General features: G+C 40.0%; 1 protein-coding gene across 1 annotated transcript in view; it reads left to right on the top strand.

The window, feature by feature from the left end:
• Positions 1-25329, top strand: part of LOC126106386 (REST corepressor 3) — a 74316-nt gene that overhangs the window by 35958 nt on the left and 13029 nt on the right. Inside the window, exons 7-10 of the mRNA XM_049912652.1 lie at positions 11244-11356; positions 18552-18765; positions 20968-21103; positions 22968-23149. Of these exons, the coding sequence (XP_049768609.1) occupies positions 11244-11356; positions 18552-18765; positions 20968-21103; positions 22968-23149 (645 nt within the window). The remainder of the gene's footprint in view (positions 1-11243; positions 11357-18551; positions 18766-20967; positions 21104-22967; positions 23150-25329) is intronic.

Genomic DNA, 25329 nt, shown 5'->3' with positions numbered 1-25329 from the left:
CAATTGGGAGAAAGATCTTTCCAGTTAATTTTCACAATTTTTGCAAAATAAAGATGGAAAAAACGCAGACGAGCTTCAGTAGTAATCAGGTTATTAAAAATGTACTTTGATAATTATCTATGATATTACATATTACGACGAAGGTTGAATTGTATCTGTACGCATTACTAAATTAAAGTGCCAGCTGAATTTTTCTGTCTGTATGGGGAGATACTAAAATGTAGACTTTCACGGCCGGAAATGCCATGTCCATTATGATTATCCGGGCTTTATGCCGTGGTCGGATGAATTTTGTCTCAATACCCAACGTTTCGTCCCTGTCTGCGGGAGACATCTACAAGGGGGTCTGTAGCTCGATGGAAGGTCCAACACACCTGCTGGCTCGCTACTGACTGACCACGGCATAACAGCCCGGATAATCATAATGGACATTTATGGGGAGACCAATCTCGGAAACTTCCATAGGGATTTTGAAAAGGTTGATTCATGAGAAAGGTTTGTATGTACAACCTATTAGTACTATACCCTATGAGTTGTCCAACTTAAGATACTTAGTGCTATATGTGGGAAGCATGGATGAGTCACTAGTGTAAATTGTTTGCAAGTAGATGATGCATATTAAAGCATTCACAGAGTCACAGTGTTTGCTAAAAGATAGCATTTATTTTATTTTTATTTGTTAAACAGCCATTCCAAAAATATAGTTTGTCAGTGAATTCTTACATTTATTTGTGCTGTAACACCATTGCATCGAGCATTCTTCATTACAGCACAGGGGAAAGTGGCATATGTTAAGACACTGGACTCATAAGTGCGACAAGTCTAATTCAATTACTTGTCCAACTATCCTGACTTCTAGGTTCTTTCTACAGTTTCTCCATGCGGTTTTATGTTGGTGTTATTCAGGTCCTTATGCAAAGTGACGACCAATTCCTCGTTCGAGTGAAATATTGCTCCATCTATGGCTTCCAAACTGTCAGTATGTTGTTAAGCCAGTACAGACAAAATAAGTTACCGACAAATATTGTGTCCTGTAATGGTATTGTATTATGACATTAATGTTGGCAGTAGGAATACTCTACTTTACAGCCCTACTGCTCATGTCATAAAACCACAGTGAGATGTCATTGATGAAAGAAATCGACTTTGTGTTGTTAGCAGAGATACAATATAGGACGTTAAAAAAAGATTCATCCAGTCTCGTGGGACTATATCTTCAACTCGAATTAAGATGGAAACTTGGGGTGAATCCTAAATTATGCATAGAGCTAAGAAATTTTTATTTTCAAAAGAAATATGGCCCAATCAGATGCCCAAATGTTCAGACCGTACTGTTATTAAAACCCACAGTGGCACGCAGGGTTTAATCGGCCCACACATGACTGTTGCAGGAATTGAGAGCACCTTCCCTCATGTACTTGGCTTCATATGTGAAAAAGATCCACCGTGGGAGTCTGACTTGTCCACACAATGGTGCAAAAGCCAACTGCAGTAATGGGATTGTGACACACAATACTGTGGCTGCATTACATGTACCTTGGGAGGATGGTACAGGTGTAGCTGCTGTTTATGCAAAACAAATGAGATAGTTGTGTGATCCACATTCAATCAGCCTGCAATGGTTCTGGTGTTCCTCGCCATGTCTTCTTCCACTGCTTGGACTACAGCCAGCTGAAACTCCGATGCGCTGCGCCGCTGTCGAACACCACCTCATATGGCAGATGTACCAGTCTCGGAAGCCTGGTGGTACACTATAGCCAAGAGGGAGTGTGAAGGTGTGATATGGAAAATGCTGTGCATACAACTGATCAGCAGCCCTCCCATTGCACCAAGCTTCGCCGTACGATAACATCGTACCGCCACACTTGGCAAATGTGTAGTTCACCGTGGTCAACAGCAATGCACTAAAAGTAAAAGTGTACATAGAGCTTGCATTCTGTGCTTCTGTACTGTAGTGGATGATAACTACTTTACAGTAGTATACAGGGTTATTCTAAATCATTGACCCATTTTCAGAACTTTGTATTTATTCAAGTACAGATCCAAAATGAACAAGCTCTATACCGATGAAAAGATGAAGTTCAAAAGATTTTTTTTCATACTGTTTGATATCAATTTAATAAATTTAGTAATTTGTAATTAATTAGTCTAATAAATAGAAATGTGATAAATGTTCAGTGTGGCCACCGTTAGTTGCACGGCAAACCTCGAAACGGTAGCCAAACTCATCCCATACGTGCGAAAGTGTATCTGCTGTTACTGATTGCATGACAGTAGTGATCGGGTTCTGCAGATAATTGAGATATGTTGGTAGAGGCAGGACATAAATGGCTTCCTTCACCTAACCCCATGAGAAATAGTCACAGGGTGTCAGATTAGAAGATCTCAGGGACCAGAATTGCCGAGCCAGGTCCTCAAGTCCCCTGTGACTGATCCAGTGCTGAGGAAGGAAGTCATTCAAAAAGCCTCGTACATCACGGAATCTTCCATAACTTTAGGGAACAGCCATTGTTCCAACATGTCCAAGTACGTGATTCCTGTCACAGTTCTCTCTCTCTCTCTCTCTCTCTCTCTCTCTCTCTCTCCCCCCCCCCCCCCCCTCTCTCCCCCCCCTCCCCCCCCCCCCCCCTCCGCCGCCGCCCCACGAAGAAAAATGATCCCCCGTCCGCTGCCGCCCCACGAAGAAAAATGGTCCATAAACCTTTGCACACGATATGGCACAGCGGCACAGGACATGTTGATCTTCGGTGAGTCTCTTTCATGTTGCTATAGTGAATGTGAATATTCCAAACCCCACATGTTGAACATTGTGTCTGTTGATTTTTCCACTAAGGTGGAACATCGCTTCATCACTAAAAATTACACACTGTAGAAATGTCATCCTCCATCTTTGCTAGCACATAACCACAAAAGGCGAGACACTTCTCTTTGTCATTGGGCTTAAGAGCCTGCACGAGTTGTAATCAGTAGGGCTTGTACACCAAACACCATCTCAGAACTTTCCATACAGTTCGTTGGGATATTCCAAGTTCTCTGCTGGCGCTATTAGTAGGCTTATTGGGCCTGCACACAAAACTTTCATGAATCTGTCGGACATCATCCTCTGACACATGCTATCAACTTATGCTTTTCCTTTGCACACACTCCCAGTCTGTTTAAATTGCTTAAACCAACAGCTAATGCTTTTTCGAGTTGGTGGTTGAGTACTAAATTGGATACAAAATGCCCACTGCACTGCAATTTCCAACTCAGTTTTTGCGAACTCAAAACCACAAAAAAACCTTGTGTTCCACAGTCCCCATCTCTCTCACAACTGACAGTGAAATGGAGCGACGGCCCTATTGCCGCGCGAACACTACCGGCTGCTTCTGAAACCATCACACACACACACACACACACACACACACACACACACACACCAAATACTATCAAACTTCCTCGTTTCATTGGTATAAAGCTTGTTCATTTTGGATTTGTACTTGGATACATATGAATTTTTTGAAAATGAGTCCATCATTTAGAGTAACCCTGTATTATGAACACAAACTGCAACGACAACAGCAGCAGGTACAAAACTCTCTGTGCAGATCATAAACCCATCTGAATGGCATGTAAACAAACCTGTAGTGGGTGTGGGACATCAGGTGATCGGTAAATGACATACTGAATAGCCTAGTTAGTGGCACCAAAACGTGGGAGATTTGAACATAGGTTGTGGTATTTTGCACATAGTACAAAAAGGTACAGTTCCGAACGAGAGTTCCTACACTAAACTTAACTGTCTTGGTCCCAGCTACAAATCCTCAATGTATGTGAAGAGAATTTAATTACACCTTGTATTTATACACACACATGCACATACAACATTAGGGTACTTTTTAAAATTACATTTAGGATAAAGTTTTCATGTATCTTTCACAACTGTTCATTGTGCATTCCACTGGCAGCATGACAAAAATCCAGACACTAGTCAAAATATTCCCACACTTTTAAGAGCATGTTAGGAGTACTGCACTCACTGCTGTAGTTATGTAGAATCACTGTTCAACCTAAGTTGTTGGAAGGGGAAGAATTAGACATAGTTTTTCACAAATCTTTCACCTAAAATATCACATACTGTGAGAGCAGGTGACCTTGGATAGCAATGGTGCAATGCAAGATACTGATAGCTCTTGCTGCTGATCTTTCACTGAGGTAGCACGTTGTTAAGAAATACTCTAAACAAGAATCATACTGCACAGTAGTCATAATTGCACTTGCTGGAAGAAAGAACACAAAACGTCATTTGTTGGTGTGTTTTATGCCATCTCAGCATGAGTCACATTTGGTAAAGAACGACCAAGTAAGCTTAGACCTAGACCCATTACTGACAACCACATGAAACATCAACTTACAGCTAATACCAAGGTAAACTTTTAGTTTTATGCAGAAGTTAAAATCTATCTCAAGTTGTTATTGTCATTCGTGTAAAAGATATAGTCTAGAGAAACTAGGTAAGTCTTTTAGAATCACCCTATACATCAGTTATGTGCTTTTGGTAATGGTGTCTTTCTCCCTCAATTGAGTTACTTTTTATGTTACATATGTTTTCTATCGACATCATTCGTAGCCAGAGTTGTTTAGATTATTCTACTTCTTCAACCGCATCCAAATTTTTCTCTGTACCTAGTTTGATGTTATATGAAATTAATAGGTGTGATGGTGTGCTGTATTTACAAAGCATGTGCATTGGTTTAACCTGTGGATACCTATTATGTTGAACTAACATGCTTCACAAAGTTGTAAAAGTAGTAACTCTGTTATGAAGTACTTAGGCTGAAATCCATCGTTGGCCGACTCTGCTTTCCAATGAGTCACCCATGAGATTTACCTTATCGTACAGTGCATCTTTGATATTGCATCTGGTACATGTATGTAAACACACACAATTTTATTTGAAAGAATTGGAGTAGCAGGGATATCAACTTTCATTGTTGCTCCAATGCTTGAGTTTATCTGGAGATTTAGGGTACCTAAGTATCATGAACAGCTGTAATAAAGAAGCCGTGTATCATTTGTAATCACTATATTTTTTGTGTCTGCTGCCTCACTGTGACTTCTGGAAATAGCAACTGCTGTATTTATCTCCCCCCCCCCCCTCCCCTCCCCTTTGTGTGTGTGTGTGTGTGTGTGTGTGTGTGTAAAAAAAAAGGCAATACCTTCCTCTCCCATAGGCTAGTCTTGTACATTAAACCTGATGCACAGTTCTGAATGTGAAGTGCTGTGCCTGCAGAAAAAATGATATGCTGTCTGTACCATTAACAGCAGTGCTTCATTTGTAGAAATTTACAGCAGTGATTTATTTGTAGAGTTTCTGATCAGTATATTATGTGTAATCAGTGAGTCCCTGTCTGCTTGTACATCTGCATCTACATGATACTCGGCAATCCACTGTAGGGTGTTTGGCTTTTTTAGTGATATGCTGTGTTACTACACAAATATATGTTTTTGCAGTGTTTATAGTAAATGCAATAAAATTCCCAACACTCTTTTTTTATATGCTGTTTCCTGAAATGAAACAAAACATAAAACAAATCTCACTTCACCAGAACTGTCAATGTCAGTCCATAAATTTAAAGGTTCTATTGCAGTAAATAAAATCCACCTGTGGTACTCATTCATCTATTAAAGGCAAGCACTTTCAGAAGATTTACCTTCCATTGATATGCATCTGTTAAAGATAACTGTATAACTCAATAGTCTACCCATAGAGCAATTGAAAATGATTCAAGATTAAAAGTAAAAACATAATAGTAAGATGAAACTTCCTGGCAGATTAAAACTGTGTGCCCAACCAAGACTCGAACTCGGGACCTTTGCCTTTCGCGGGCAAGTGCTCTACCATCTGAGCTACCGAAGCACGACTCACGCCCGGTACTCACAGCTTTTCTTCTGCCAGTATCTCGTCTCCTACCTTCCAAATTTTACAGAAGCTCTCCTGCGAAACTTGCAGAACAGCTGTGAGTACCGGGTGTGAGTCGTGCTTCGGTAGCTCAGATGGTAGAGCACTTGCCCGCGAAAGGCAAAGGTCCCGAGTTCGAGTCTCGGTCGGGCACACAGTTTTAATCTGCCAGGAAGTTTCATATCAGCGCACACTCCGCTGCAAGAGTGAAAATCTCATTCTGGATAATAGTAAGATGTTTCCATCTAATTATAACTCATTTGACTTTGGTCATTTATTTCTTGTTTATTTATTCTTCACAATTACAGCCTATTATCTAGGGATCTGACACAGATCATTCTGTCACATTTTTGTGGCTAGTAATAAAAGTGTGTATTAGTCATTTATTCCTGGTAGTTATAAACTTTTTAAAAAATAATAATTCTACCAAAATGTTAATATATCTACTTTTTATCACTACAAAACTAGAGTAAGAACCCTTTCACTACAAAACTACAGTAAGAACTCTTCAGCTAATTACCCAACTATTAGTACTACTGTTAGTGCTACATATTCCTTTATTTTCATTTATTATGGTGCATGCCAGCCGTTGTGGCCGAGCGGTTCTAGGCGCTTCAGTCTGGAACCGCGCTGCTGCTACGGTCGCAGGTTCGAATCCTGCCTCGGGCATGGATGTGTGTGATGTCCTTAGATTAGTTAGGTTTAAGTAGTTCTAAGTCTAGGGGACTGATGACCTCAGATGTTAAGTCCCATAGTGCTTAAAGCTGTTTGAACCATTTTTATTAGGGTGCATCTAAACTAATGTTTATTTCTGCTGCTAGGTCCACTCTCATTATATAGTGATCAACAAGCCATTGTCTGCTAGATTCCTTGGGCATAGGGCAGAATGACATTGGAGTTTCCACTGTTACAAGTGATTCCATGATACACTGTAATGTGTTAGACTCCACACCTTTGTGAACACTTGCATCAATGCAGTATAAATTCGTGCAAGACCATTTCAGTCAGTGGTCACTGGCCTCAGTTGCCTAATCTCCATTTTTAGAGAATCTCATCCAACTGGGATGGCAGACTGCTGTCATCTGATTGAATGTCTTCTAAAGTCTTCCTTGGCCTTTCTGGATACTGCGGCTCTAGGATCGTCCAAGATGCAGCAGTTTGACTCATTCTTCTGTGCTGTTTTGGTATTCAGCAGCCTTAGTGCCTGACAACCATTACCTGCTGTCTTCATAGAGTGCACACTCCCACAGTGTATGTTCTGGAGTTTCCACACTGCCACAGATGCAGCTGTTATTAATCTGCTGTTTGGTTTTATACAGATACATAGTGTATGGTCCATGACAGGTACAGGTGATGTATCAGTCCACTTGACAGTTGAAGAAATATCATTTCTAGTCTCTCTTTGATAGGGAGAAATTCATGTATTTTCCTGCCTGTGTGTGAAGAGTCCCATACATCTTGCATACAGTTGTAGTATGCGATCTTGTATTAGCTGTTTCATATTGGCCTCAGTTCCAGGTACCCTTCATGCTTCCATTTCATTACCTTTCTTTAACCAGTAAAGTTCTCCCCCTTTCTAGATTTCCCAGTTCAGTGGACACATTCTTGGAATTACTAACAGTGCATTGTTCAGGGTAGTGTAGTAGGTACCCAATAATCTTAGTAGCAATCCTTTTACAACTCTGTTGACTAATGAAGCTGGCTTCACAAACTGCAATCTATGAGCCCAAATTGGGAGGGGGGAGCAAACATAACAAGAATTGTTCAAAAAATCGTGTATTTCACAGTACATTTTCAAAACTTTTATCAACTTCAAAACAATGTCCATCAGACATAATACACTTGTCCCAATATTTTTCTTTTCTCCGTTAGTGGAAACAGTTTTTAAATTCGTCTGTAGTTAGGCCATTTAGTGCCTCCAGCAATTTCACCCCTTCCCACTGCTACGTCTTGGAAAAACTTCTCTTTCAGGTATCTTTTCATTCTTGGAAATTTAAAAAAAAAAAAAAAAAAAAATTGTCATTTGATTTTTGACCAAAACCTTCATGACACTAAATGCTGTGTGTACAGGGGAATTCCACTGATGGATGTTCTGGTTGCCACAATGCAGCTTGTTCTTTTCTCACCGTTTTATTTAATCGCTGTAGCACTTCAAGGTAATATTGTTCGTTAAATGTGGTACCCAGGGGAATAAATTTATGCTGGAAGGTCTCCTTGATGTTGGAAAATATAAACAAATATGGGATCTCTCTTTGCTTTCTTTGGTCTTGGTGATGTTGCTTTGTTTCTGTGTTTTATCCATATCACCTCAGTTCGGACCCTGTGATGCTTTTCTGTCAAAATCCAGATCAGTTCTGGCTGTTATTTCAATTCCCGGCACACATGCAAATGATTGGCTCTCTGGTCATTAGAAAGCACACGCAGAAAGAACTTCGCTGCAATGTCTTTCCTCTTCAGAACTTCAGTTAAAATTCGTTGGCATTAACTCCAGAATATTCCTGTAATTTGTACCAGTTTGCTGATTGTCCTATGACAATCAAAGAAATCACTTAGCACAGATTTTTTCAGTGTTTTTATCTGTTTTGGGAGTCGAGGGATGTCCCAGTCAGGTACATCTACAATCAATATTAGACCAGTTTTAAAATAAGAAAACCACTTACAAACCCATACCTGACTCAAAGCATTCTCCCCATAAGCGGAAGCAATACTTCAGTTTTTATGGCTGATTTACCTAACATGTAAACTAGATTTTTAGAATGTTGTAGTTATATGTGTGCCATTGAAAAATCAAAATCGCCGAGTACATGAAACAGCGCTTACAAAAACTGCCACAGTGATCATGATAATGTTCCTGCACCAATGTCTTTAGGCTGACTGGTGCAGAATGATGTCCAGTGAAGGCACATAGCGAGAGAACTCAGAACTAGTGTCCTCCCAAGTACCAGAGGAAAATTCCTGTTACTTTTGGATGTCCGCCCCCCCTCCCCGCATGTATGATGGTGCATAGTTACAGTGTTTATCCTGAAAAGCTCCTCGATACTGTTCCTGCACTAATCTTATCATTACATCATTTATTGTATTTTAGGATTTCTTGCTAAGTTCCCTTACAGCATAAGGGTCTGTAGCTTTGTGAGGTGCTATTGACAATATGACACTTTGACTTCATACTTAAAAGTTCATGGAGTGTTGAATTACATTTGCTTCTGCAATCACCACTTACAAAGAACCACTGGTCATATGCTAATGCTACCAGTCTGCTTCTGAACCGCTGCATGTAGCTTCTGTAATATGGCTTCCGATGCTGCATCCTGTAACTCTGGCCACACAGTGATCCCTGTGAATAGTCTTTTTTGTTATGATGTTCATAATTCCCTTTCCTGAGCTAAAAAAGATGGGTCTCTTCCAGCAATAGTCTCTCAGGCAGTTGTTTTGCGGGGCTGGGTGCTCCAACTCCCTGAGGCAATCGTAGGAAGATGGCCACGACAGGTTATCGTAAGTGCCAGTAATATCGATAATCATCGCAAGAGCGTACATAGAATGTGCCGCTAGCGAGACATAAAATAATGGTTAGACTGGTGAGTTTTGTAGGTGTGTTTAACATCTGCCTGAGAATATATTTTTTCCCTAACTGGCTACCTTTACTAAACGAATATCTGGCAGAGACGAATGTAATGCAGTGAAATAATTAACTGGGCCCGTGTGGGCCACAAATCAATATGTTTAAGATAAAGGTTCAACATTTGATCCCCAATGATTTTTTTCTAATACTTGTATGTCATGTATGCAAGACATCTAGGGTCAGGTTTTGCATGAAACTAAATTTTCAATACTCCGATTAAAGCAACTTTCAGCGAGCCGACTGGTAGTGGCCAGCAAGCTAGTTGCAGTGCTTGCTGTGTTGCCATTTCTGACCAAGCTCAAACACTGTGGATTGATTAATACCCTAAAGATTCCAGTGTTCTTTCATTCTCGTTTGTTTTATATCCTCTGTATGAAAATGAACAATAAAAGCATTTCCACATCGATCAAAGTGAGTTGACTACTTGTGAGCTCAGCACTCAACTGAGAAAAACAGTTTTCTCTTGCCTGTAAATTAGACCTAAACTGTTTTTGACCACCCCTCGTCCTCTGTGAGAAATTGTGTGTGAATTATGAATGCCTCAATACCTGCTCGAGTATGACGTTGTACTGAGGATAGCTAAAGATATAAATTGTGCCAAATAAAGTAACACAGAGCAAACCAGAATGTGCACTTGGATGCAGTATTATAACTATACAGATGAAAATGATAAAATGAAAAACTAATATTTCAATTTGAAAGGAAGGGAAAGGAAACAAATGGATGACAAGAAATTGTGTGATCATTAATTAATAACACAGGAAATATTTAAATATATGTGACCATGAAGAGACAGAAAAGTGGTAGTTGGAGGAAAGAGGCATATCAAAGTTCCACAATGAATGATAAATTTAGCCAAGACACATCCAACTGAAATAAATAATTTTCCAGTATAGAATATACTCTTTAAAAATATATGTAGGCTAATTCATTAGGTTATTGTTGAATGCTGAAGAGGAAAGTATGATTTGTTGCTCTGGAAGAAAATAAACAAATAATTAAGCTCTCAAAATATTGTGGAAAGGAAGCTACTCTGACATGTTCGCACAATTGATGTTAACTGTTTTTCTTGGTAACTTGTTCCTCTTGTACTTAACTGCTGCCCATGCCCTCAACTTGGTTGTGCCTAACAAAAACAGACGTCCCTTGTCTTCCATTAATTTTAGTGTGTACTTAAACACACATGGCCTTTTTTTCTGTCAGTGTTTTGACTTCTTGTTTATTTATTCAGTTTTTCCTGTTGGTTTCATTAGTGTTTTCCTGCTCTTCTCTCTTCTTCCACCCTTTTCACTCTTTTCCGTGGTCTCTGCAATATCGGCTGTTGCTCTCTGGCCAGTTCATTGTCCTCAATGATTTTGTAAATACTCCATGAGAGATTAATTTTGTGGAACAGTTTTTATATTCATTATTTCTTCTTTGTCCCGTAGCATGTGTCTCAAAGACAATACGTGCAATATGACCCTTAGTAATGTACTTAGTGTGATGATTTCGCATGTTAAGTATAAATATAGCAATCGGTTCACAATTATGTAATTAGAAAAGTTACAATCTTCTGTTGTCTTACATGCAAAGATGTAGACTAGTTTAATGTTGCATGCTGATTATATATTAAAAATTCTTGCATTTCACCAAAACTTTTTAAACAGTAGAACACTGAGTGAGATGGAGTGTAAATTTTTGCAGAAGGACGGTGCCGAAGGAGGCAAGAATTCGTGTGCAAACTGTGGTGTGTCATGCACCCACACTCACGTCACTCCGAAGGGCAACATGTGCAGCACATGCTACCAGCACTGGAGGTGGGTGTCTCTCAAGTTGCGTTGTGCTTTCTACAAGTCAGGGGAGGGGCAAACTGATTTTGTGTTAATCAAGGACCGGTACGTTCTTGTGAAACGTGTGAAGTGAAAGAGTGCTATTGTCAGAAGATATCGAGTTGGTCCCTTATTTCTAGATTTCCAGAAGGCTTTTGGTACCGTTCCTCACAAGTAGAATCTTGCTAAATTGGGTGCTTACAGAGTATGGTCCCAGTTATGCAACAGAATTTGTCGTTTTGTGTCAGAAAGGTAACAATTCATAATATTGATGGTAAGTCGTCAAGTGAAACAGAAGTGATGATTGGGATCCTCCAAGCTGTTTCTGATCTCTGTATATGATTTAGGAGACAATCTATGCAGCCCTGTTTTTAGATGATTCTGTCATTTACCATCTTGTAAAGTAATCGGAAATACAAAACAAATTACAAAATTATTTAGATAAGATACCTGTGTTCTGCGAAAAGTGGCAGTTGATCCCAAATAATAAAAAGTGTGAGATCTTCCACATGAGTAAAAAAACTGCACTGTTAAAATTGTGGTTACACACTTCATAAAACAAATTTAAAGGTTGTCAATTCTGCTAAATACCTAGGGACTACAATTACAAGCTACTTAAACTGGAACCATCACATAGTTAATGTCGGGGAATGAACCAAAGACTAAATTTTATTGACAGAATACTTAAAAGGTGCAACAAATCTACTAAAGAAGCTGCCCACACTAAATTTATCCATCGTCTTTCAGAATGTTGCTGCAGGTATGGGATGATTACCATTGGGATTAGAGGACATTGAAGTTGTTCAACAAAGAACCGCTCATTTCGTGTTATGTGTCATGGATATGATAAGTGAGTTGGGGGTGACCATCATTAAAACAAAGCCATTTTGTATTGCAGCAAGCTCTTTTCACAAAATTTCGATTGCCCTCTTTCTCATATGATTGCAAAAATATTTTCTCTCAACTCCTACGTAAATAGGAAGAAATGACTATCGCAATGAAATAAGAAAAATCAGGGCTCGCACGTAAAGATTTAGGTGTTCTTTTTCCTCCTTGCTATTCTAGAATGGAACAGTTGAGAAACAGTCTTTAAAGTGGTTCTGTGAACCCATTGCCAGACATTTAAGTGAGAATTGCAGAGTATTCATGTAAATTTATGTAACTGAAGTGGTCTGTACTGAGAGAATCTTCAGCTCGATCAAAGAAAACTTGTAATTTTACAGATAGCAGTTAACAATCGTAGAGATTCGGCTGACAAAATATGTAACACAAATGACCAACATTCAGTTGTAAATGAAGCTGACGGGGGATGAATATTTCGTTGCAGCAACTGAAAAGCTCATTACAATTTGTTAAATAATTTTGCAAAACTGCTCTTCTAGGAAGTACTGCTACATTTAGGAAATAATGTTTTGTTATGCAGTAATATCTGATGTCAAAATGCTTGTCTTGGCTTTTGGCATGTGTAAATGTGAACCTTTCTCCAGTGTTCCTTGAAACTATTAGGAGCACAATATTGAATGGAATTGGCTTCATACCAAGTTGCTAACAAATTCTGAAATGATCTGTTAGCCATGTCGACTGGACTAGGTTGCTCTTCAGTTAGCTGTCATGCTATTCTTGAATTGTTTTTGTAAGCGCTTTGTTTTTCTGTACTGGTCTGATGTGAGCTTGCCCGTCACAATCCACGAACTCTCGTTCTTCGTCATCCTTGATCTTCGGTTATAAGTGATCAACTTATTGTATTGTTGGTAAAATGCTGCTGCCGGCTTCATTGAATGTGATATCTCGAGATACAAAAACATTCTGATTTGTGGAGTCAAAAAGTTGATAATTGGTCAGTTCTCCTTGATACCTGGCATAACTTTTTGGGATTCGGCATTAAGCTAGGTTTAAAATTGTTTTGTGAGAAGAGCAAAAGCATCAGAAGGTGTTTCATGTCACAAGTTAAATATTCAGCACGGACACACCGAATTAACGAAATTGACCAATGACTTCGGATCTGTATCCTAGAAAATGAACAATCCTGTATCCAGTTGTCATCTTTAAATGTGACAAAAAACAGTGCACCATCAATTGATTCCACTGACATTGGACCTCAGAAGACCAAATATATAGACATTCACCTGAATTTGTAGAATGAATTATGTCATTGTTGTTGAACCTAAGCTGATACACCTTGCGTAGCTGACGGAGTTCGCAAATAACTCTTCTTGTTTTATTATGTTAAATCCTTCAACAATTCCCTTGGCTGAAATTTGCTGAATCACCTGTATACTGTCGTGCCCCAATCATTCATGGTGTTGCTTCAGGTCATTCTCTGCAATATTTAAGTCGTCATGAAAAAGAACCTATAAATATTGTTTTCTTGCTTCACAACTTCTGCTACAGTTTCTTTGTTACGCACTAATATAAGTAGAGCTTCAGAAAAATGTATTGATTTTCTTTGAAGTACATGGTCCAATACCAAATAAATTCTTTTCCATAGCTGGTACATAAGAAAAAAAATTTAGAGGTGCACCTCATTCAATTTACTGTCAATTTCTTCATTGGCAGTGGCAGTTCCCATACTGAAGGCTTGACATCCTTTATTATTGCTGAGTGATAGGCATTCCACTGTTACATACCAAAATTTCGATAGCAATTCCCTTGGAAAAGTCAGGTGATGCAACACACCTCTGTCCATAAGCCGTACATGTGACTGATAATATTCAAGCCACTTCACAAAAGTATATAGTGACATTTTGACAACATGTCATGTTTTAGTGACTAGACAATAAATGTACCTTCTGATTTATCTTTGTCATTTTTCTGTTTCTCCATTATTTTTTTTCATTCATTCTTGAGAGCTGACTGTCCCCACTTTTTATAGTAAGAAACTAGTCAGTGGATTGTAACAACATTCCATCCTGAACTTTCCATTTCTTAGTCATTGGATTGTGTTGTTTGCTCAGTAGAACTATTGGTTTCATTAGGTTGAACTGACTTTTTCTTCCACTAGCTGGTAGCCATGGCAGCAAATGCACCAACTACGTCGTCATCCATGGCCAATTAGGACTCTTCTGTGACGAGTCATTACATCAACTTCTCCATATTTTGTTGACAAGTTGATCGCTTCCCTGTGCTGTTTTAAATGTGTTGTATTTCAATGACTATGGAGTGATTATTTTTGTCGCTATAGCATTCGACACTTTCTTCAACATTTCGGAGCTGCCGTGCCAGGTTTTCAACTTAGCTATGTGCATAATGACCAAATCATTCACTTTCATCCAGTATTCATGAAAATGCTGCAATAAGCTTAACTTTTTTGCTTCTGATAATTACTCATGTATGATTCTCAACTTGTTCCACATTCTGCATGCTGTCTCGTAAACTAACAGATTTTGCATTTAATTGTCCTTTACTGATGTGGAAATTTGGACCATAGCCGAAAGCCATCGGCACACGGACCGTGCTGTCGAACGTTAACGTTGAGCGTGCCAAGTTCAACGTGCTGCTGAACACTCAGGAACATGTGACTTGTGCATACGGTACATGGGCCCCAACATGCTATACGCGATCGCAACGCACTCCAGCGGCAGTTGCAGGATGTTTCTAGCTCGTAAATCACAATGTCTACTAAACAAGTGCGCATAAAATTCCCACATTAACTCTATCAAAACGCACATTTCTTCTACTGCCCATAGGCTAGTCATGTTGTTCTATGTGTAATATACACAAATAAAAAACTTCAATATCCATGTACACGTTTTAAGACGAAAAAGGAAGTACTGTGTCCAATAAGTAAGGACACAGGCTTATAAAAGTTCTATTACAAACAGTGCGATAAAATTTGCAGTAGTTCTCCACATAAGATAAGCATTATTTCACCATTCCTACATTTTAGTAAAACCCTAATCTCATTCTTACTTCATCACTGCTCCTACCCAGTAGCAGAATTTTTGCAACATGTGAATTACGAAATGTAAAAGAAAAAGGATCAAAATATCCTTATACAAGTAGCGCAAGCCAATTGATCAAACTAACTCCTCAAAAAAAGGTGAACTTACATTTACATAACATCAAATACTATAGCATATACATATATTAAACTAATAATAATGCGTCAGAACCTATTACATGAATGTTGGGAAAAAAAATTTAGACATGGTGAGACGCAAACCATTGGCATTTCAATAGAAGCCGGTAAGGCTGCTCACTACACTAAACTGACATCAAACCTCGCACAGCCAACCCTAGTATATTGACACTTGCTAAAAGCTTTAATCGTAGCTATGTTACTAATTGAAATTTAATTATAACAAATTGTACCAAGAAAAATGCGTTTTTGGTGTATCCTCAGTGTGTCGTTGGCTTCAAATGGCATACACTCATAACATGCAAGTTACAATAATACTTTTGCCATGAATAAGGTGTTTCTCATTATTTTTTGCAATGAATCACACAGTTAACAATGGGTTTTCAAGTGATTCTCAATTTGCTGGTGCTCAGAAACAGCATATATACCAGGTGATAAAAAAGTCAGTTTAAATTTGAAAACTGAATAAATCACAAAATAATATATCTAAAAACAAAGATAATGTAACTTATCAAACGAAAGCGTTGGTATGTTGATAGACATACAAACAAACATACACCCAAAATTCAAGCTTTCGCAACCCACAGTTGCTTCATCAGGAAAGAGGGAAGGAGAGGGAAAGACGAAAGGATGTGGGTTTTAAGGGAGAGGGTAAGGAGTCGTTCCAATCCCGGGAGTGGAAAGACTTACCTTAGGGGGGAAAAAAAGGACAGGTGTACACTCGCGCGCACACAGACACACGTATCCATCTGCACATATATAGGTATATGTGCGGATGGATGTGTGTGCGCGAGATACTGGCAGAAGTAAAGCTGTGAGTACCGGGCGAGAGTCGTGCTTCGGTAGCTCAGATGGTAGAGCACTTGCCCGCGAAAGGCAGAGGTCCCGAGTTCGAGTCTCGGTCGGGCACACAGTTTTAATCTGCCAGGAAGTTTCAAAGATGGTGTTCTTTACAGGAAATGCTCAATGTGTCCACCATCATTCCTCAACAATAGCTGTAGTCGAGGAATAATGTTGTGAACAGCACTGTAAAGCTTGTCCGTAGTTTTGGTGAGGCATTGGCATCGGATGTTGTCTTTCAGCATCACTAGAGATGTCAGTCAATCATGATACACTCGCGACTTCAGGTAACCCCAAAGCCAATAATCACATGGACTGAGGTCTGGGGACCTGGGAGGCCAAGTATGACGAAAGTAGCGGTTGAGCACACGATCATCACTGAACGACGCGCACAAGATATCTTTCACGCACCTAGCAATACCTCTTTTTTTTTATTTTTTTATTTTTTTTTTTTTTTTTTTTTTTCAAGTGAAACCCCATGTCATTCCAAGCATGTGTGTCAATTTTTACCTCTCTATCTACATTATTCCGTGGTTTATTAAGTTTTCAAATTTATACTGACTTTTTGATCACCTGGTACATATAGGCTTGAAATGAATGCCAGTATGGTGCTTCACAACTCTGTGCTGAAGGGAGATGGCGTGCATGTGACGTAGGTGGCTTTGCCCCATCTCATTGGTCAACGCTCAGATACACGCTCAGAAAATCTGACCTGCTAGATATTGTCTTGCACGTTTGGGAAGACTCCTGAGCGAGCTATTCCACGCTATGATGTCAGAAACTTGGCACGCTCGAAGTTTGGATGCACTGTCTGTGTGCCGACAGCTTTGTCAGTTTTAGTAGGCTGAACTCGTGTTGCAATTAAAAGATCAAAAACTCGTAGGCATTGAGAATTGCAGTCATCTGAAATTTCCAGGCATCATAACTCTTCCCGTCTAATTTTGTGATAGGTCTCACAGAAACTTCGTAAATTTTCTTTCATCAGAATTTGTGTAATTGGGGTAAAAAGAGTACACATAGTAATGGCAGCTGACAATATTTTTCTTAGTAAATTCTCATGACCCATAACCTGTTTGAGTATTTAAATATTTGCAGGGAGAAATAATTTTTTTATTTTTTATTTATTTTTTTTATTTTTTTTTTTATTAACTAAATTACTTATTTATCTGACTTGACTTGCGTTCTTTACAATGGTTGACTTAAGATGAACAACATACTTGATGATGAAAAACAGAGTAAATGTGTGTGCACCTCTGAAAAACTATGAACTTTATTTTGAGAGAATTGAAAGTAAAGGAACATGTGTGAAAACTTTTCAACAATGTTCATGCTGTAAATGAATAAATAATAATCCCTGTTCACATAATGGTTGCCTCATGTATGGGAAAGATTGTAGCATTTTCATTGCATGTAAACAGGTACAGCCACCAGGTGACAAGACATTTTGCAGTCGACCATTGGAGACTTTCTGTTAGTGATTATAGACCCAGTTTAATTTTTAAATGGTTAGAAGATGCACCACTCAAGAACTGCAGACCTTTTTCACTTCAGGATTGTTGTGCAGGATCCTCTGAACCACATCTAATTCAAAGAGTGCCTGCAGTGTGTTGATAGGTGCAGTGGGCATCCTCTTCAATTATCGTTGGGGCTCTGAGCTCGTTTTCTTCAGTAGTGGCCAGCCTCATCGTAGAGATAGTTTCTCTCATGAATGCACTTGTTAAACCAGCAGCGGACTTTTGCTTTAGAAAGTGAAGTGCCGACAAAAATCTACTGTTAATTTTCAAATTCTATGTGAGTTCACCTCCCTAAAAAGTTCCTTGTGAGGCTGACTGCACCTAAAAAAGGTATCCCATCAAAGACAAATACATGGCATTATTGTGAATTGAAACCACATTCTCCAAACAAAATAAAGACTTGCTAACTGTACAGTGACAGATGTGGGCACGTTAAAATCATAAAATAACTACTGCATTACTGCCTCAGTGTGACAGACTAGTGTAGTGAAACAGTTGACGGTTAGATGGACTACTCGACAGGCTGAGCAATCTAAAATGTGTGCAACTGACGGCGGATGCCACTGTTAATACCAGCCTCAGAATGAAGCAGCCCAATGGCAAACTCTCAAAAAAGTCTCAAAATTTCGAGTGACCTTCACGTGTAGTTTTGTATCTGGGAAGCTACACCAAAGGCCAAATTGATAGATGTTCTTAAAAAATGGCTTCACATTTCAGTTTACTGTAAATTTTCAATTGTTTTTGCCTGCAGGCGTACCGGCAGTGTGCGTCCAACGACAGGCCCTGTGAAGAGAGACCGCCACATGCATTCCTTACTGCGACACAAGCGCAAGCCGCCGCGCGGCATGTACATCAATCACGACGACCTGGTCGCCATGGCATCATCGCAGGGAGGCGGTGCTGGCGCAGGGGGCGAGCACATGCTGAAGGCCATGGACCGCGAGATAGTCTCCCTAAAGAGGCAGGTCTGTAACTCTGGCAATGTCTGGACACTCCAGTGATTACATTCACAAGGTGGTGGAGTTTATGTTATTTATTTGTTTATTTATTTTCCAACTATCCTTGCATTCTTCAGTAACACTGCATTTCAAAAGCTTCTAGTCTCTTGCAGTCTGTGCTGATTATTGTTAACATTTTACTTTTGTATAAAGCTGTGCTACAAGCAGTTTCAGAAAAGACTGCTTACCATTTAAATTTATATTAATTGTTAACATACTACTCTTTTTTGGAAAAGCTTTTCTTTCTATTGGCAGTCAGCATTTTATAGCTTGTTTAGTTCCGCCATTATCAGTTACTTGGCTGCCCAAAAAACGTTCTGTACTACTTTGAGAATCTTGTTTCTTAATCCTAATTCCCTCACTATTGTATGAATTATTTCAGCTATACTCCATTATTCTCTATTTAGTTTTGTGTATAACCTCTTTACAAAACACTATCTGTCCTGTTCTACTAGTATATATTATCCTCACAAGCAAAATTAAAGAAAATTGAAGTGTATAATCCACTCAGGCTACAAGAACCCGTATTTGAGACGCATAATATTGTTCATTTCGCAGTAATATTTCCCTAATTCTTGACATTTTGTTTACCTCTGTGGACATAATCATCATCATAAAAGGCTGGTCATGTACATTATATGATCAGAAGTATCTGGGCAGCTCCAAAAACACTATGTTTTTCATATTAGATGCATTGTGTTGCCACCTACTGTCAGGGAACTCCATATCAGCGATCTCAGTAGTTTTTAGACATTGTGAGAGAGCAGAATGGGGCGCTCCGCCGAGCTCATGGACTTCAAACGTGGTTGGGTGATTGGGTGTCACTTGTGTCATACATCTGTACACTAGATTTCTACACTCCTAAACATCCCTAAGACCACTGTTTCCGATGTGATAGTGAAGGGACACGTACAGCGCAAAAGTGTTCAGGCCGACCTCAGTCTGTTGACTGACAGAGACTGCCGACACTTGAAAAGGGTCGTAATGTGTAATTGGCAGACATCTATCCAGACCATCAAACAGGAATTCCAAACTGCATCAGGATCCACTGCAAGTTCTGTGACAGTTAGGCGAGAGGTGAAAAAAAAACTTAGATTTCGAGATCGAGCTGTGCCTCATAAGCCACACATCACAATGGTAAATGCCAAACAATGCCTCGCTTGGTGTAAGGGGCGTAAACATTGGATGATTGAATTGTGGAAAAACATTGTGTGTAGTGACAGAGTCACAGTACACAATGTGCTGATCCAGGGTGTGGGTATGGCGAATGTCCGGTGAACGTCATCTGCTAGCGTGTGGCGTGCCAACAGTAAAATTCGGAGGTGGTGCTATTATGGTGTTGTAGTGTTTTTCATGGAAGGGGCTTGCATCCCTTGTTGTTTTGCTTGGCACTATCACAGCACAGGCCTACTTTGATGTTTTAAGCACCTTCTTGCTTCCCACTGTTGAAGAGCAATTTGGGGATGGCGATTGCATCTTTCAACATGATCGATCAAGCACCTGTTCATAATGCGCAGCCTCTGGCGGAGTGGTTACACGACAATAACAGCCCTGTAACGGACTGACCTGCACAGATTCCTGACCTGAATCCTATAGAACACCTTTGGGAAGTTTTGGAATTCCGACTTCGTGCCAGGCCTTACTGACAGACATTGATACCTCTCCATGTGCAGCACTCCATGAAGTATGGGCTGACATTCCCCAAGAAACCTTCCGGCACTTGATTGAACGTATGCCTGTGAGAGTGGAAGCTGTCATCAAGGCTAAGGGTGGGCAAACACCATATTGAATTCCAGCATTGCTGATGGAGGGCGCCATGAACTTGTCATTTTCAGCCAGGTGTCCAGATACTTTTGATCACATAGTGTACGGCTGCCATGTTGTCTGCAAACAAAATGTGTGAAACTTTCTGAATGTCTCATTAATGGAATAAATTTGGTACTTCATATAATTCTTTCCCTGTGTACTAAATTCAGCCAAGGAAGTAGAAAAAGCTACAGTTACTGACCAATCTGAGCACCGTATTCTCTTATGTCCAGTTATTTCTCTCGTGGGTGTTAAAACAAGTTTATGTATTTGTTGTATTTGTGAAAGGAAATGAAGCAGTACTTATAATTTGAGTCAGCTCTGTTACAAGAAACTTGATTTGATTTATCTGGCTTTTTACAGGTGCAGAATAACAAGCAAACCTTGAGTGCTCTCCGCCGAAAGACATCTGAAGGCATTGACGAGTACAGACCTCTGGACTCGAACACCCGTATCAATGCTCGTTGGACAAACGACGAATTGTTGCTTGCAGTGCAAGGTATGTGTATTTACGTATTCCTCTTAAATATTAGTGTTGATTTATATTATGGCTTAAAGGGAATGACAGATACAGATAAATGTCTTCCAAGTTTCTAGTGTTTGAATTTAATAAATGCCTGGAGGCAAACGAAAAAAGTTAAAATTGCTTTTCTGTTCTAACATGTAATAAAAATTTTCAGTTTTGGTCGAGACTACACTTAATTTTCATACTTTCTCTCTCATCAGTGTTTTTCATTACTCTCGCCATATAGAGGAGACATTGAGACACAGACAGGCACCACAGAAAGACTACTATACATTTGAGCTTTTGACCAGAAGTTCTTAACACACACACACACACACACACACACACACACACACACACACACACACACACTTGACCACTGTCCCTGGCCGCTATGGGTGATTGGCGTAAGGAGGAAGCTGGGATAGGGAGGCGGGGGAGGGAAGGTGTGGGGGAATATTTAGTGCTGCTTATGGGAGCATGCAGGGATGTGATGGGAGCAGGGTAGAGCTGCTAGGTGCAGTCAGGAAGTTTGAGGGGGGTGGGGAGGGGGGAAGAGTGGGAAAGGAAAGAAGTAGAGGCTGGGCAAAGGCTAGTGTGTGCATTGGTGGAATAGAAGGCTGTGTAGTGCTGCAGTGGAAGCAGGGAAGGTGAAGGATGGGATCTATCGGAGGTTGAGGCCAGGGGGCTTACGGAATGTTGGATATGTAGCAGGGAAAGTTCCCATCTGTGCAGTTCAGGAAAGCTGCTGTTGTAGGAAAGATCTAGAAGGCGGAGGCTGTGAAACAGTCATTGATGAAAGGCAGGTTGTATCGGGCAGCATCTTCAGCATCTGGGTAGTCCAGCTGCCTCTTGGCCACAGTTTGTCAGAGGGCATTCATGTGAACAGGTAGCTCGTTTATTGTCGTGCCCACATAGAAAGCGGCACAGTGGTTGCAGCTTGGTGTGTAGATCACATGATTTCCCCGACTACTCTATCTGTCCCCATCCCTACCCTAGCCGCCTCCTTACCCTTACTGCCGGCCGGTGTGGCCGTGCGGTTCTAGGCGCTTCAGTCTGGAACCGCGTGACCGCTACAGTCACAGGTTCGAATCCTGCCTCGGGCATGGATGTGTGTGATGTCCTTAGGTTAGTTAGGTTTAAGTAGTTCTAAGTTCTAGGGGACTGATGACCACAGATGTTAAGTCCCATAGTGCTCAGAGCCATTTGAACCATTTTCCTTACCCCCACCACCCACAGATACCTTACCACATCAGCTGCAGTTGCTATAGGCTATCTGTCCTCAGTGGTGAGAGGTAGTAGTTTGTTTGTTTGTTTGTTTGTTTTGTGTGTGTGTGTGTGTGTGTGTGTGTGTGTGTGTGTGTGTGTGTGTACTTTACAAGAAGGCCTTTTGGCTGAAAGCTCTATTTATCACAGTATTTTTGTGATGCATGTCTACAACTCAGTGTCTCCTCTAATGGTGAGTAGCAATCTATAATATTGTTGTTATGCCATCCTGGATTTCCCAATGTTTGAGTTTTCTTTGCTCTATTCTTCTTCAGTGTGGCAGCTTCTACCTCAAGGGTGGCGTTTTTTCCATTCTAACTGTTGTCTGTTACTTTTGTCTCAATTCATCCAAATGGCTTCCCCACAGTAACAATTACTTATATGATATGTAATCTTGTGAAAGTTTCTTCAGATTTTCCTCGATATCGAAAATAATATACCTGAACTAACGGTAGTGATTTTAGCATTAGACTGTGACCCATTTTGCAGCAGGTAGTGTATGTTTCAAGTAGTGCTTGGCAATATTGCCACTTATTGTTGTACTGTATCTTTACTGGAATGTTTAATAGTTGACGGTTTCCTGTACCAACAGGTGTGCGCAAATATGGAAAGGACTTCCGTGCAATTGCAGAAGTTCTGGGCACAAAAACAGAAGCCCACGTGCGTAGTTATTTTGTCAATTATCGTCGCCGTTACAATCTCGATGCTGTTCTGAAGGAATTTGAAGCAGAAAATGGACCCATTGTTGATGCTGAAGCAGACAAAGATGAGAAGGTTAGCGGCAGAAAGGATTTCTTGCTGCATTTATGAATTTTGCATGCATTGTGTGTCTGACTGATCAACTTCTAAGAAAGTGCTCAACATTATTAGTTGATTAAGGAAGAGGTGGATGTGTGTCTTGTTGGGGAACAAGTTGTGAGTGTTGTTGTTTTGTGTGTGTGTGTGTGTGTGTGTGTGTGTGTGTGTGTTAGTTTCAGTTTCAGTTTTATATCTCCCAGAGTATTTATTAGCCTTAGTATTCTTGAATAAATAGACTCTTTGCATTGCAATTAAGCAGTAAATATCTTTGTTGTCTACTGTAAATATCTTGAGTGTTTCATCATAAAATTAACAGACTTAATAAAATATTAATTATAGTAGCAATTACCAGGTGATATTGTTGGTATATCAATCCACAACATATCAGCATATGATATTGATGAAAAATACATGGTTAGAACAACAACAGCAACAACATTAATATTTATCTTCCATATTCGATAAAAAAAGGGTTCTTGATTGTTTATTTTATTTAGCGTATGGCTAGAGATACAACATCTATCACGATTGAAATTTACACTTCTATATCTAGATTACGAATGGAGTCTATAGTTTGTGGACTCGCGAGAGCAAAGTCACTAGTACTGCCATTATACTTTCTTGTCCTGTATACGTTGATGATGTGCTGGATCGTCTGTTGTGTAGCACCACAGTCACACTCGGGCATTGAAGTTATGTTCCACTTGAAGTGGGAGGTTGCACAATTCCCATGGGTGGTTCAGATTCTGTGAACCATTGTCTGCGTGGGAGGTTGAAACCAGGCGGTGGCGTCTTCTTCATAGGAGGCATTTTTGGGCAGCATTTGTCGTTAAGTCTCTTCTGCCACTCAATGGTAGTTTGGTAGTTGCTGTTCCTCAAGTTCATGCCATCTCTTGTTGGTGGTTTTCTCGAATGCAGGCGATAAGCATTTGCGTTGCTGGTGTCAGAACGTGTCGGTAGTTCTGGATTGTCCATTATTTTGTTGAATTCTCTTAAGAGAACGTCTTCATATCTCAGATCTGGTGGGGGGATATGACTTGGTACTGGTAGCCAGTGTATGGGAGTAGATTTGATTGTGTCAGTGATAAGACACTTTGTGGTATTTAGTTGGGTATCTATGATATTAGTGTGGGTGCTGTTGAGCCAGACAGCAGCACAGTATTCAGCAGTCGAGTACACTGACCCTAGAGCTGAGCATCGCAGAGTTGAGGCTGTAGATCCCCAAGTTGTTCCACATAGTTTATGAATTATGTTGCTGCGAGTTCTTATTTTTGCAGCAACATTTTGGAGATGATGTTTGAAAGACAGCATTTTATCCAGTATGACCCCTAGGTATTTAGGGTACCTGTTGTGTCTCGATTGCTGGTTGTCCATGCACACCTTTAACTCCCTATTAGCCATTTTGTTGCTTAGATGAAAGCAACAAACTTCAGTTTTATTGGTGTTTGGTTTGAGTGCCCTTTTATGAAGTACTGAGTCAGCTTCTTGAGGTCTTCTGTCAGGATCTCGTCCATTTGTTCAATGGTTTGTTTTCTAATAGCAATTGCCCAGTCATCTGCATATCCGAATTTCTTTGAAAGCGTCACTGGCATGTCTGAAATGTACATACTAAACAGTAAGGGAGCAAGAACCGGCCCTTGAAGTAGCCTGTTGTTCAACGATCTTTTATTGCTTACATCTTTTCCCGCATACACACAGAATTGTCTTTCGCTCAGCTTGGTGTTCAAAAGTCGTACAGTTCTTCTACATGGGATAACTTAAAGGAGCTTGTAGAGTACTCTCTTTCCATACTGTATCATAGGCCGCTGTTAAATCTATGACTGCTGCTGAAGTATTAAGTTTTCATTGATAGCCTGCTTCTATGTAAGTTGTAAGAGACATAACTTGATCTGTTGTATTCTTGGGTGGTCTAAAACCCACTTGTTCCTCTGGAATTACCTTGAGTATATCAGGACCAATTCTGTTCAGTAACAGTCTTTCCAGGAGTTTACATGCAATGCTGAGCAAGGCAATAGGGCGGTAGCTTTCTGGCTTTTCACTTGGTTTATTTTTCTTCAGTATAGCAATAATCTTTGTTTGAAGAGCTTAGGTATCTGGCCTCTTTCAAGAATATCAGTGTAGAATTTGGCTAGCCAGGCATGAGCCTGTTTTCCACA

The sequence above is a fragment of the Schistocerca cancellata genome, chromosome 10, assembly GCF_023864275.1.
Source record: "Schistocerca cancellata isolate TAMUIC-IGC-003103 chromosome 10, iqSchCanc2.1, whole genome shotgun sequence".
Classification (NCBI taxonomy): domain Eukaryota; kingdom Metazoa; phylum Arthropoda; class Insecta; order Orthoptera; family Acrididae; genus Schistocerca; species Schistocerca cancellata.
Note: the sequence above shows the minus strand (reverse complement) of the source record. Positions and strands in the feature narration are given on the sequence as shown.